This window comes from Diabrotica undecimpunctata, chromosome 7 (assembly GCF_040954645.1).
Source record: "Diabrotica undecimpunctata isolate CICGRU chromosome 7, icDiaUnde3, whole genome shotgun sequence".
In the NCBI taxonomy this organism is placed as follows: Eukaryota; Metazoa; Arthropoda; class Insecta; order Coleoptera; family Chrysomelidae; genus Diabrotica; species Diabrotica undecimpunctata.
Genome location: NC_092809.1, coordinates 75,238,698 through 75,252,334, shown reverse-complemented (window position 1 = coordinate 75,252,334; position 13,637 = coordinate 75,238,698). Strand labels below are relative to the sequence as shown.

Here is a 13,637-nt window from a genome sequence, read left to right as displayed (position 1 = left end):
GAAGAAGACATTAACCAATTATGGGCAAATATACGAGATACTGTGTTACAGAAATCGGTTGAAATATTGAGTAAAACCAAGTCAGAAAAAAGAAATAATTGGTTTGATCATGAGTGCGAAATGGCCACAAATAGAAAGAACGCATCATATCAAAAAACCATCGACGCAGGTTGTACACGGAGAAAACAAGAAGATTATAGACGTCTTAGAAGAGAGGAAAAATGTATTCATCGACGTAAGAAGAGTGAATACGAACAGAACACTCTCAATGAGATACAAAGTTTATTCGATAAAAATGAAACAAGAAAATACTACAAATCCTTAAATAATAGCCGTCGAGAATTTAAACCACGATTAAAAATTTGTAAAGACACTAACGGTGAAATTCTACATGATAAAATCCCAGTTCGTAACAGATGGGCACAACATTTCAGCGAACATCTAAATATAAACGATATTGAAGAAGGTTACAACATAGACAATAATTAACAAAATCTAGATCGTCAACTACACAGTGAAGGCCCAACAAGAGAAGAAGTCTCAAATGTCATCCTAGAAGTCAAAGACAATAAAGCCCCAGGAATCGATGTAATCGAGGAAATGTTCGAAAATGTATAAGAAAGTTGTTAATCAACTTTTTGCAGCAATCCATAAACTAATAGTACTTGGCAGTAAATATGGCAGAATGAATTGTTACCAGAAGAGTGGTTAAAGGGAATAATATGTCCGTTGCATAAAAATGGTGATCAACTGGAGTATAAGAACTGTAGAGGCATTACTCTGTTAGCATCGGCGTATAAAATCTTCGGCAATGTACTGTTTGAAAGACTTAAACATTTTACAAAGCATGTTGTCGGTCAATATCAATGCGGATTTACTAATGGAAAGCCAACTGCACATCAAGTTTAAGCACATTGGCAGATTCTAGAAAAGTCACTAGAAAAAAGTCACACCATCGCTTCGTCGACTTCAAAGCAGCCTATGACAGTGTGAAAAGAACTGCATTATATAACGCAATGATAAACTTTGGGATCCCACCTAAGTTAGTTAAATTGACTCAACTAACAATGCAAAATGTAAGCTCATGTGTTACAATTGAAGGAGAAAACTCTTCGTTCTTTGACATTAATAATGGTCTAAGGCAGGGGAACGCGCTGGCGTGTCTTCTCTTTAAGATTGCTTTGGAAAATTCAATTAGACAATTAAATATTAGAATGAATGGAAATATTTTAAATAGATCAACGCAAATTCTCGTATTTACTGACGATATAGTTATAGTGGGCCGAAGTATGAGAGACAAGGTGCAGTGTTCTACAAGGCTTGCGAACGGGGCAAGTGAATTATGTTGATTTCTAAAAACCCCCGAAATATCCAACAGAGAATTCAAATTAACAACCATACATTTGAGCAAGTCAAAGAATTCACATATCTTGGATCGCTAGTAAACGCAACAAACACGACAAGCGATGAAATTAAAAGAAGCATAACAATAGCGAACAGAACTGTTCACAGTCTTCAAATGCATTTAAGAAATAAAAATATAAAACGTGCAGTAAAGCTTAATATATACAAGACCTTAATAAGACCGGTTTGGATATATAGCTGATATACGTGGACCTTATCTCAAAATGCTAAAAGACTTCTTGGTATTTTTGAGAAAAAAAATTCTTAGAAAGATTTTTGGGGCAGTAAATGAAAAGGGCTATGGCGTCGAAGATACAACTTTAAACTATATCAGTTATACACCGATCCAGATATTGTGAAATTAGTTTAAGTGTAGAGACTTAGATGGGCTGGACACATTGCTAGGATGTCATATCACGAATACACGAAGAGATTAACATTTTCAAAACCAGAGGGCACAACAAGTAGAGGACGACCACGAAGGAGATAGATTGATGATGTGGAAGAAGATCTACAGATTCTAAGGGTCAGAAAATGGAGGGAAGTTGCCAGGAATCGACAGAAGTGGCGACTTCTTTGTGAGCAGGCCAAGATCCACAACGGATTGTCGAGCCACTTATGATGATGATTTTTTATAAACATCAAACACAGTCGCCTAAAAAATAGCTCCCAAAAATTGTTCTTTTATTAGTGAAATAATACATTTTGGGATTGTGAAACCTATTATGTCTGAATGTTAATAGTTTTTTATTTCGAGGGACCAAAATAAATATGAAAGTTAAGTGTACATAAGTTTATTTTACCCCTATTAGGGGTTACCGTTTAGGTAAGTAAATTCGAAGTGATAACGTGTTAATTTATTAAACACTTAATAGGGACCATGCGGAGAGACTTCCAGATAAACCTCCAGATATTAGCCTGATGGACGAAGATTTTTATATAGAAAAAATAAAATCAAATATAACAGATTTTCTATATGAGAGCTGTGATATAAAATATAAAGGATAAACCTCCAGATATTAGCCTGATGGACGAAGATTTTTATATAGAAAAAATAAAATCAAATATAACAGATTTTCTATATGAGAGCTGTGATATAAAATTAATATATTAACTCTGTATCTGGCAAAGTGTTTCAAAATATACAAAAAATATGAAATTTGATTTATGGTGTGTACAGACTTTTATATCTAAGGCGTGTGGTGAGGTAGAAATCAGAGTATCAAATATTTTATGTTTATTTAAAATAAAAAATTAACAACCAAATATGTAAAATGAAAGTATATAAGAATAATATATGAAATGCTGCCAAAAATATTAGAACTGAACCCTGAGTAACCAAAACGTTTATGCTTCATTGTGAAAAATATAAAAACAATTTTTACTTTTAGTCAAACCTAGTCGTATGTCGCATTTACTGCAGATACAACAGTAAATCCAGATGTACAATAGCTACACCTACACTTGGTGATATGTTTGGGCCAATGAGCAACTGAAATCCTGTGTAGTGGCTTTATCTGATCTCAGTGCAATAGGAGATTGAATTTTATTTTTAGGCTGCAGGGAAGGTCTACCTCTTTTAGTTTCTTCTCCTGTGCGTGAGAGATCTTGCTAGCTGTAGTGTTAATGCTTTTAAAGAAATACGTTTTTCTTTCAGAGCAGTACAGTCATTTTTATAGAGAATCCATACATTTATGACACATATGTCCAATATATAAGTCAGAATGGAAAATATTATCTCTTGGCTCTACTTGGACTTCTATACAATCCAAGTAAAGAGTTTGCCTTACCAACCCCTCCCATGTGCTTGTTATATTGAGTAATTAGATTGTACCTTAATTAGGGTACACTTATTTTTATTTTTCAGTTTTACAGAATCTTTGTACATAAGTTAGGGATCACAAAAAATACTTGCTAAAAGTATACATTTAATTTCAGTCCATTTAATAACAATAATTCCTTTTTCGGTATCAGATTTATGCATATATGATCCTCTGTGACGTTTCGACGTTATCTTGTCGCTTTCCTTCAAACACCCCTTGATTCTGTTTTGCCTAATTTTTCTCAAACTTAGTGTCCCATACTTCTCCTTCAGATAAATAAAAAGCTCCAGACCGGAAAACCAAATGTCGCAAAAAATACTGAATTTGAGGGATCAGAAATGGTAAACCAACTAACAAAAATTTTATATGCAGAAAAGAAATATCACAAAAATGAAAGTTTTTAAAGCTGTTTATAGACCTGTCTTAACTTTTGGCAGCGAATCATCGGTACTAACGGAACGGCAAAAGAGCAAGATACAGACTATAGAGATGAAGATTTTAAGAAGAATTAAAGGCGTTACCAAAATGGATAGAATAAGGAAGACAGATATATGTAACGAACTGAAAATACAATCCACATTGGGGTTTATAGAAGAGAGACAGCTGAGATGGTGGTGTCATTTATTCCGGATAAAGGATACCATACCAGTGAGAAGAGTGTGGGAAGCAAAAATATTAGAAATCAAAAAAAGGGGAAGTCGAAGACAGACATGGGATGAAGTAATTAAGAAGATTTGAGAGAAGAAGAGTGGCCATGGACAGACGCAAGGAGGTTGGCACGAAACCGCAAAGAATGGAAGAAATTTGTTAAAATTTGTATTGTATATATATTATTTAATGCTTAACTGTAATGAGTAAGTAATTATATTATTATTTTTGTAGTGCTAATGCTTGAGACATGGGCTCTGAATACATTTTGATATTTGAAAAGAATTAGCGAACAGAATAAACTGGGTCATCGCACAGTAAAGATGTATTTCATTGTCCCTTAGCTATTTAACATAGAACAGAACCTACCACCGCGCTAACCTTTACAATAGTTTAATTTTGTAGAATATTTTTATTCTCGTATTTTTTGGTCAAATTTTCTTCCAAAGGAATGGAACGATGGAAAGGTCTATGCAATAAAATATATCAAAGTTTCCCTCAGGATACGTTAAAAATATACGTGATCTTTACAATATTATAAAATAACATTAGCGCTCACCTCTATATTCCATCATACACGGCCTCCGACAATTTCCTCATCGCAAACGTAAAAGTTTACTGGAGGCGGTTCACGCGGTTGTATCTTCGGGGACCTGGGAATAGGAACGGGCGGGCATAAGGGGAAGAAGTTAGTTTTCAGTCTGTCGTCGCCGAGAGCGTAATTGGTATCGATTGTGGCTAAAGTCCCCTTTTATCCACTAAACGGAAAAAGTCCAATCTTGACGAGAAAATATCATCATGTTCGTGACATCTGTTCGACGATGTAGTTAACCAATTTTTCCTTAAATTGCTTCGAATTGGCCATTTAGAAGGAGATGTTATCAACTACCGCTATGATTTTTTTGGGCGAGGGAATTCGGAAAGAAGCGGAAACAAATTGATTTGACACTTAAAGCGTTTCGTGCTTCTGTTGGTTGAAAAACAGGTTTCAATTATAATTATCCGTCTTAGATTTTGAGTCTGGACGTTAAAAAAATCAGGCAAACGGAAGAGGTTTAATAATATATTTTTTTACTAACGTTTTCCAGCTGTACAGGTTAAAGCTCCATTATATCAAGAGCTCAAGATCACCATAATCTATATAATACATATATATATATATATATATATATATATATATATATATATATATATATATATATATATATATATATATATATATATATATATATGCATTTGCTACCCATATACCTCCGATTGCTACATCCTTAGTTCGAGTTTGCCTCCGATTTTACGGGTTCGCCTCCGAAATCGGAGGCGAACACGTACAGTCATGTTTCTTGTGCATTTAGTTGCTAACTCGTCTGTATAAGGCGTTTGACAATTTTTTAACTAGAGGCAAAATCGAGTCAAAATCATCTCTCGATATACATTTTAGTTCACCGTATCTGGCGTCAGAGGCGCAGCTTGTTACACGTGTATACTCTGTCGTTAGCCAAAGGTAGACGGCGCCTCCGATATACACGCTATGTTCAGCGGTTCACTTCGCCTCTTAGCGGTGGCAACATCGCAATAATTTAATCGCATAATGTAGTCGGGACCTGATATACAATAATTATTATGAATAGTCATAAGAAACTGAAATGCTAATATTTATTGTTTCATTTTTGAGAACCGCGATAGAAAATGTCATGCAAGTATGCATTTGACTAAATAGGTATTGTTACGGGGTAATCTTAAATTTATCAGATCCTAAGTAGGTATCTATTTTATCTATTTATAAAATCGTGTAAGTTTTCATGCCCGTGATTTAAATTAGAAAGTCTAAAAGGACAAGATTTAACTTTTTTTCCGCGTACATTGCTTTCAATAGTAATAGCACCTACATTATTTTGAAGCATACTTTTATTGTAATAAACGTACCTTACAATGTTATGTTTTATTAACATTGTTCTTATTCTTATTTCTTTATTTTGATGTTAATGTTGCTCATATTATGCGTACAGTTTTTTTAAACTTCGGTACGTTTTTGGGTTTATCTAAAAGCATCGGCACGCACAACTTGTGGCAAAGGTGTTTGCTACATGTACCTCTCTGACCTGACAAAATTTTACGTTGTGAATAAATATGCGAGCTCCCTTGCTCATCCTTCCCAATCCCTTTTGGGATTTGGTGACATCATCAGGATTTTATAGTTTTTTTACGATTTCTTTCCATCCTTTCCGGTCCTGGGCTAGTTCTTCGGCGTCATGTAATCCTTGGTTAATCAGTGTTTCTGTTTGATCCACCCAACGGTTTGGAGATCTTCTCCCAGATTTTTTCCCTTTAACTCTGCCCCCGATTATAAGTTTTTCCATCGTGCCTGTTCTTCTAGCAAATTGTCCAAAATACTGCAAATATCTCTGTTGTATTTGTTTAAGCAATATATCTCTTACTGTTTGAGTTATTTTAGCATCGATAGATTAGTTCGATGATCATCCCAAGATATTCTTAACATACCGCGGTATCCCACATTTCATAAGCATCTATTTTTTTTTATCCGCTTAGTTCAAGGTCCACGTTTCAGATGTATATGTAGCTATGTGAAAAATGAGTGCCCTTATCAGCCGTAGTTTTTTGTGTATTTTTATGGTTGAATTTTTCCAAATTGTTACCAGTTTCATCATAGCTGTTCTTGCATTGCAATAGTCAACCTTCTACGTATCTCTTTGTTACATCCTTATCGTTTGTTATTAGAGACCCCAGCCATATGAAACTATTTACTACTTCGAAGATTCCTTGCTAGGTTGACATATATGGTCTATTTTCTATCGGTGCTAAGATTAAAAACCATAATGTAAATTTAACAACTTTATTTAAACATTAATGAAATTAATTGTAATAGAGCTTACAAAATATAAAACTATAACATATAAAAAGTAATCTAGTGTCTAATATAAAAACTACTATAGAAGTAAAAAAATAGAACATTCAGTAATGTAGAATAAGTACCTAAGCTACCGCAAACGCCTAAAACACTGTATTTCTATAGCTATTATAAACAAAAGTTTTTACTTTAACCCAATCTAAATTTTTTAATAGGATGGGTTGTTCATCAATTAATGTTTGACATTCCTCTTTTTTTGGTGCAATTTTATTTTGAATATGACCTTTAAAATATGACTTAACACATTTTTTCTGTTCTTCTGTCCAACGTATTTTGTTATTCTTCGCCTTCTTTTTAATCATACCTGAAGTACTGCAATCTTTCTTCTTATGCTTTTTCTGCTTAGTTGTTGTCTCGTTATCGCTATTGTCCCTGTCCAATACTTCACTGTCTTCACAAACATAATTATCTGGTCGATCGTTTGGTGGCTCAGATAGACTGTCATCATCGAAATTATCACATGGTTCGACCAAATCCTTGGTAGGATCAATATCAATATCTTCTAAAGACTTTCCCTTATATTGAAGGCCCTGACCCTTATCAAATAACACAAGTATTTTTGACATCTTTGCCATTTGGTAAGCGTCCTGCGTTATTCTGCAAGCAAGTAACAAGAAAAAAAATCATTACAAATTTTTCAATGGCGTAATTTAGACTAGAGGAAAAAATTATTAAAAATAATGTTTACCTTATATCGGATGTTAGAATTTCTATTCAGAGTACTACGTAGTCTAAAACTACTTTTATTACTGCTATTTCTATGTTATCTGACAAAACACATACGACACGAACTGTCACTCAAATTATTGTCGTTGTCATTATTGTAAAATTCTGCTGTTAACTTTTTTGCACCTCGGTATTTTGCTTCATGTCTTACTTTGAATGAAAATTCTAATGAAAATCCGCTATTATTTACAAATGATTTATTTAAATAAAAAAATTTTTAAGTATTAATTAGTAGTAGCAAAAAATTTAACAAATTAATTTTTTTTTTAATTAGTTGTTGAGCATTTTCAATGATATATATCAATAAGATAACTTACTCGTAATATTCCCTGTGCGTCTTTTCGGTGTGTCCCATAAATTGTGCAAAATGAGCGTATTCTTCTTTCGATAAATTAATTAGTTGCATTACTGTTGCTATTTGTTTACGTAAGCGATTAGACGTCAGTGCTACAGGATTTTCTGCGCCACTTGCATTCGCAAATTTTTTTATGACGACATCTGCTCTAACCCACTGAGATTTAGAGCTAGGATAAGAAAACAGATACTGATTTTCCTTAGATAGCATGTTGGTTTCGTTTCTAATTTGCAGTGTTAAGTCGATATATGCTTGTACATTTTTTGGAAAGAGTATAATAATGGGTCTACTACCTTTTCCGCCAGCTACAACTCTCTTGTATGTATTTGATAAAAGCTTCTCAGATTCAGTTAGTTGCTCTAAGTACTCTGTTTGGTCAACACATGCGAAATTTTTTAAATATGAATCTATAGTTACATACTGAACATCTCCTATCCTCCTTCTATTAAACAGAATAGTTAGTGATAATGCAGAATCAACTACTTTCTTAAAAGCTTGTTGATTTGTCCAATCTTGCTGTAAGAGTTCAAAATTAGTTTCTGCGCAGTTTACAACGTGATTTCTAAATTTTATTATATCTTTTGTCAGAGGTAATAAAACTGGTTTATTCCACTTTTTTTCCGCAAGATCTTTCACAGCTAATGACGATATTTCAAAACTCCACTGACTATTCACTAACAACTTAAATCTCTTCAATTCTTTTAGTTTTGCGTCTTTATCGTTACACAAAATATCGGGGTGATCTTTCATTAACAAATGACTACACAAATCACATATTTGCTTTAGTGTAGTTCCCAAATGCATGGCCAAACTTGGAGCTTTATAGATTTTAGTTTCCTCGTTGTAACCGCTGATTAGTCTTGCACTTGCTACAACGGTATCAAAGAGCATAGGGTTTAATATGTCAAAAAAAGGTAAATTTTTCTTCTCGGTATGTCGGCGCATTTCAATTAGAAATCTAGAGCATTCCCTCATTTTATTAGAGCAAGCGACCGAAATTTGAGCGCGCTTATGTTTTTTTAAGTAGTTTTCCCCAAAATGTCGAATTAATGGGTCTCTTTTTGCAACTAATGATATTTGGTCTGCTTTCATTTTTGCAAATACTTCATTTTTAAGCCTTAAAGTAGCTGCTGTATTTATAGAAAGATCAGCACAAGCAACTAGAGTTTGAGATTGAGCACGATGCTGAATTTTATGGCCAGTTTCATTTATGGGTTTGGTAGCACACGTTTTGTAATGGCGACGTAAGTAATTTACAGCAACTATACGTTTACAATAAACGCAGGGTAATCGATTAGAATCTATTTTGTCATTCTGTATAAATGCCTCAAATTGAGTTTCATATCGCAATAGAGATAAAATTTTTCTTCGTATATTTTTGTCTTCCTTCGACCTTGTTGAATAATTTGAGAGATCTTTCACCTCTTTTTTGTCAGAATGATGTCTAACTAGATGTCGTTCAAAATTAGTTACATTATTCTTACAAAATTTGCAAACAGTCCTTTTCTTGTTCCTTTTATTCGAAATTTTTTCTATCTAAAATTAAAGGGACGATAGGTAAATCCCAGATAACTTTCTTAAACGCAACTTGAATAAAATGTTTACTATTTTTTTAATGCTCACTTACATATTCATCTAGTGCAGCAGTATTTCTCCTATTAACGACTATTGGTTCCTGAATTATCAAAATATTTGAGCTAACATCAGAATCTAAATTAACGGAATCGGAAACATAAGACCTGGATATGTGAGATTGATTATATTCGTCAGTGCTGTTATCGGAATCAGAATGACTGTTTTGGGGATCATCATTTTCGTAGACGTTAAATTTATTTGACTTCACCCACTCCTACAAATTAAGCGTAATTATCTCGTCAACAATAAGTGTAACAAGACTGTTTTTGATTATACAGTATGGTGCAAATGAAAGGAATAAATTCGTTATTTCGTAAGCCGGCGACTGTAACGAAAAATCCTGAAACAGGTCGATGTTTTTTTTTAAATTATGATTTTTTGACATATACATACCATACTAATGACGTCACCCACCTGGGCGTGATGACGTAATCGATGATTTTTTAAATGAAAATAGGGGTCATGTGCTAACTCAGTTGCAATGGTTATTCAATTCTTTATCGAGTAGTATAAACATGATCATAATTATTTGTACAGGGTGTCCAAATTAATTTAATTAAAAAAAAATTGGACATCCTGTATAAATCATTATGTTGATGTTTATATCACAGAGTAGAGAACTTAATTACCTTGCAAATGAGCTATTATACGACTCCTACTATCATAATTCGCCGGCTTAAGAAATAACGAATTTATTCCTTATATTTGTACAATACTGTATAACATTATTGCAAAATAAGGAATTTTAACAATCTTACCAGCACATTATTTTTTCTATCAGCAGAATATTCCGGCTCGGGCTCTTGATGTTGACTTATAATAATGGTATTCGTATCTACATCCAAAAATATTAACGTATTTTAACTCAGTCATTTACTACAGTCTTGAAATATTCAAAACTAATAATTATTATTGTGTTTGCGAGGGTAACTTCGTCAATAATATAGATATCGTTAAGATAAATAAATGTCGTCATTCGTTCATTATATATTTATTGTAAAAAATATAGTACGTACAATAAGAACATTAAAAAATTAATAAACTCGATGTTGGAACACAGCTTTTAACGTAAATAATATGAAAAGGAACAAAAAGTCATCTCGACTACACTAAATTTAAAAAATAAAATATTTGTTAATTCTAATACATACTAACAAACATCGTCATATTCCGAATATCGGGGAATTCCCCTAAACAAAAGAGGTTTAGTTGATACTATTTCATTTATTTGTTTTGTAGTTAGTAATTAAAAGAGTTTTATAACTGCAAATAGTGTAGACGTCATCATTAAATATGAATGTTTAGAAGAGGATAGAAGCCGAACAACTGTGCAACATAATAAAAAAATGGAAACAAGAAACCAGCGTCGCAAATAAATTGTAAGCTAGAAATACGAAAACGTTAAGTATACGAGAAGAACGATGTATTTTTATAAAAATAAAAAATGGTTCAAGAACTGCGTACTATTGAAGTACAAAAGTGCTGTAACAAGATAAAACATACAACGGATATTACGAAAGAATAACTTTCATAATAGAATAGCTAGTAAGTACCTAATCTTACGACAGTCAAAATAACGCAAAAATTAACAGAATTCACCAAGAACCATCTTGCAAAAGATTTTCCTTCTTCAAACATGTGCTCTTTCTTGACGAAAGCAAATTTTATCATACTAGATTGAAAACAAATTTAAATAAAAGCGTTGAGAAGTTAGGTATTGTAGATTCTTCTACAATGATAACGATTCAAAGCTTCCGCACAAATTGTTAAATAATGGCTATTATGTAATTGACAGAAGGTAATTCAAACACCGAAATAATCAGCTGACTTAAATGCAATTAGTAATTTGTTTCTGTAATTTAGTTTTCCTTATTGAGTTCAGATCCGTAAACATGATATTCACAATAAAGAAGATCTTAAAACTTCTCTTCTAGAAAAATGGAGTAAAATTAGTCCTAATTATTGTAAAAAATTAGTGAAATCAATTCCAACCGAGCTCAAAGGAGGTATTATCTCCCAAGTACTAACAAGACGTTTATAAAAATTTTACCTACTGTTAAATTATGGTAATGAAGTGGAGATTGGCGATTTTTATTGTGAGCATTAGAATTAACAAATACCCACACTAATTTTTTAAAATTTCTTTAGTTGGAAGACTTTTGTTTAATTTATTTTCATATTATTTATGTTAAAAGTTGTGTTGCAACATTGAATTTATTAATTTTAAATGTAGATATTTTTCGCAATAAACATATTTTAAACGAATGATCATATTTACTGTGAGCCACTATATAAATTGTACCGTTGATTAAAATAAGATTGTACTACAAAGGCATACTAATTAACTAAACATAAAAGAAGTAGAAAACTAATTATATTTTTGGAAAAATATTTACACTATTAATGTTAAAATGATTGGGATTATTGGCCGCGTTTATTAATTTTTTGGAAAAAAATAACTCACCTTCTTTATTTTCCTGTAACTCGTTAGCAAGTTCCAATAAAATCCTCCCTCTTGTTCGAGGTACCTTGGCCATAACATCATTGTTTGATTTACTGAAGACAATAATGTAATAATAATTGAAATTATAGTCTAAATTAAAATTAGATATTTTTAAACTTACCTTTTTAATCCTGGCAGTTCTGACATATTTATAAAAGTCAGAATAGATCATGTATACCACAACCACATGTATTTATACACAAAGCAAAACGAATTTCTAAAATAGGTAAACTGTATAATGTGTATAATCGTACTATACTGAGAAATGAGACAGAGTTCGACCAGCTTGTTAATCGCCGAAAAAAAGTCATAGAACTCGGGAAACCACCGGAGGAAAGCGATTACGCATTAATAATCTTTATCAATACCGATACTATTAAAAAATATCAGAGAAGGTAAAATACAACAAAAACAGAACAGAAACCTAATAACTGTACAGTACATAATAAAAAGACTAAATGAAAAAGGGCAAATAAATTTCAATCTAGAAATACGAAAGAGTTAAGTATAAGAAGTATGAATCATATTTCGCGATCACTATAATAACACGATCAATTTGGCAACATCTACGGAGGTGGACCCGCACTTGCAACATCATATAAAATATGCAAATGAGTCCATAGAGTACGTTCACTGTATGGAGGCAAACAAGATCTACACAAATAAAATAATTGTATAAAATTAGGTTAATAAATAATTACCCCTCTTTCTTTGCCTTTATAATATACATCAAAATAAGGTTAATGATGCATTATATGTGCACACACTACATCTAGTTTTGGTGGAGCGAGGGACGTCTGTTGTATATACGGAGGCAAAAAGGATACAAATGCACATATATATATATATATATATATATGTATTCTTCCGGCCGACAAAGGTAATGCCACCGTCATTCTTAACTCTTCTAATTATTTCGACAAAATGTTCGAACTTCTCAATTCCACAAAATACAAACGCGTCCCAAACGATTCAACCACCTATCTAGAAAAACGACCAAATCCATCATAAATAAGTCTTCTCTACCTTCAGACATCAAAAAATCTCTTAGACCCAGAGAAAAATCATCCCGAATTCCAAAGATATACGGCCTTCCAAAAATCCATAAACCCAATGTTCCCCTAAGACCCATCGTCAGTGCATACAACTGCCCCACTCAGAAATTGGCAAAACATCTCGCTTTATCCTTACAACCATTAGCCGAAAAAGCTAGTCTTTTGTCAAAAACTATTTTCATTTTATTGATCTTCTGAAAAATATTTCTATTTCACCCTCAGATATTCTAGTTAGTTTTGACATTGTTTCCTTATTCACCAACATTCCCATCGATGAAACCATTTCCATCTTGGACTCTAAACATCAAATCCCCCAAGACACACTATCTCTTATAAAACACTGCATGTCTAATACATACTTTTCATTCCAAAATCATTTCTATCGTCAAATCAAAGGTGCCCCAATGGGATCTCCCCTCTCTCCCGTAATAGTTGATATTTTCATGGAACATTTCGAAACAGCAGCCCTGTCCTCATCAAATCTCAAACCCACCTGCTGGTTACGGTATGTTGATGACACTTTTGTCATTTGGCCTCATGGCAAAGACACGTTAGATCTCTT

General features: G+C 32.8%; 2 protein-coding genes across 4 annotated transcripts in view; both read right to left on the bottom strand.

Annotated features, from left to right (window-relative positions):
* LOC140445502 (uncharacterized) overlaps positions 1–13,637 on the bottom strand; it is a 500,280-nt gene that overhangs the window by 83,811 nt on the left and 402,832 nt on the right. The window lies entirely within an intron of this gene.
* Positions 6,817–12,623, bottom strand: LOC140445500 (uncharacterized). 2 transcript variants are annotated; one of them, XM_072537553.1, is made up of 6 exons: positions 12,142–12,623; positions 11,982–12,073; positions 10,276–10,352; positions 9,510–9,731; positions 7,845–9,418; positions 6,817–7,398 (listed from the first exon to the last, which is right to left on the bottom strand). In XM_072537553.1, exons 1-6 carry the CDS (start codon positions 12,165–12,167, stop codon positions 6,885–6,887), a joined length of 2,505 nt encoding a protein of 834 aa, XP_072393654.1. In that variant the 5' UTR covers positions 12,168–12,623; the 3' UTR covers positions 6,817–6,884. The 2 variants fall into 2 exon arrangements, with proteins under 2 accessions (XP_072393654.1, XP_072393653.1); XM_072537552.1 differs by having other exon boundaries at positions 11,982–12,623.

What these genes read in the sequence shown, in the direction of transcription:
- LOC140445500 (XM_072537552.1), bottom strand. Translation starts at nt 12,192, where the DNA reads ATGATCTATTCTGACTTTTATAAATATGTCAGAACTGCCAGGATTAAA. An exon ending in GTTACAGGAAAATAAAGAAG is followed by an intron (nt 10,353 to 11,981) that starts GTGAGTTATTTT and finishes TTTTGGATGTAG; the next exon opens with ATACGAATACCATTATTATA. An exon ending in CTGCTGCACTAGATGAATAT is followed by an intron (nt 9,419 to 9,509) that starts GTAAGTGAGCAT and finishes CTTTAATTTTAG; the next exon opens with ATAGAAAAAATTTCGAATAA.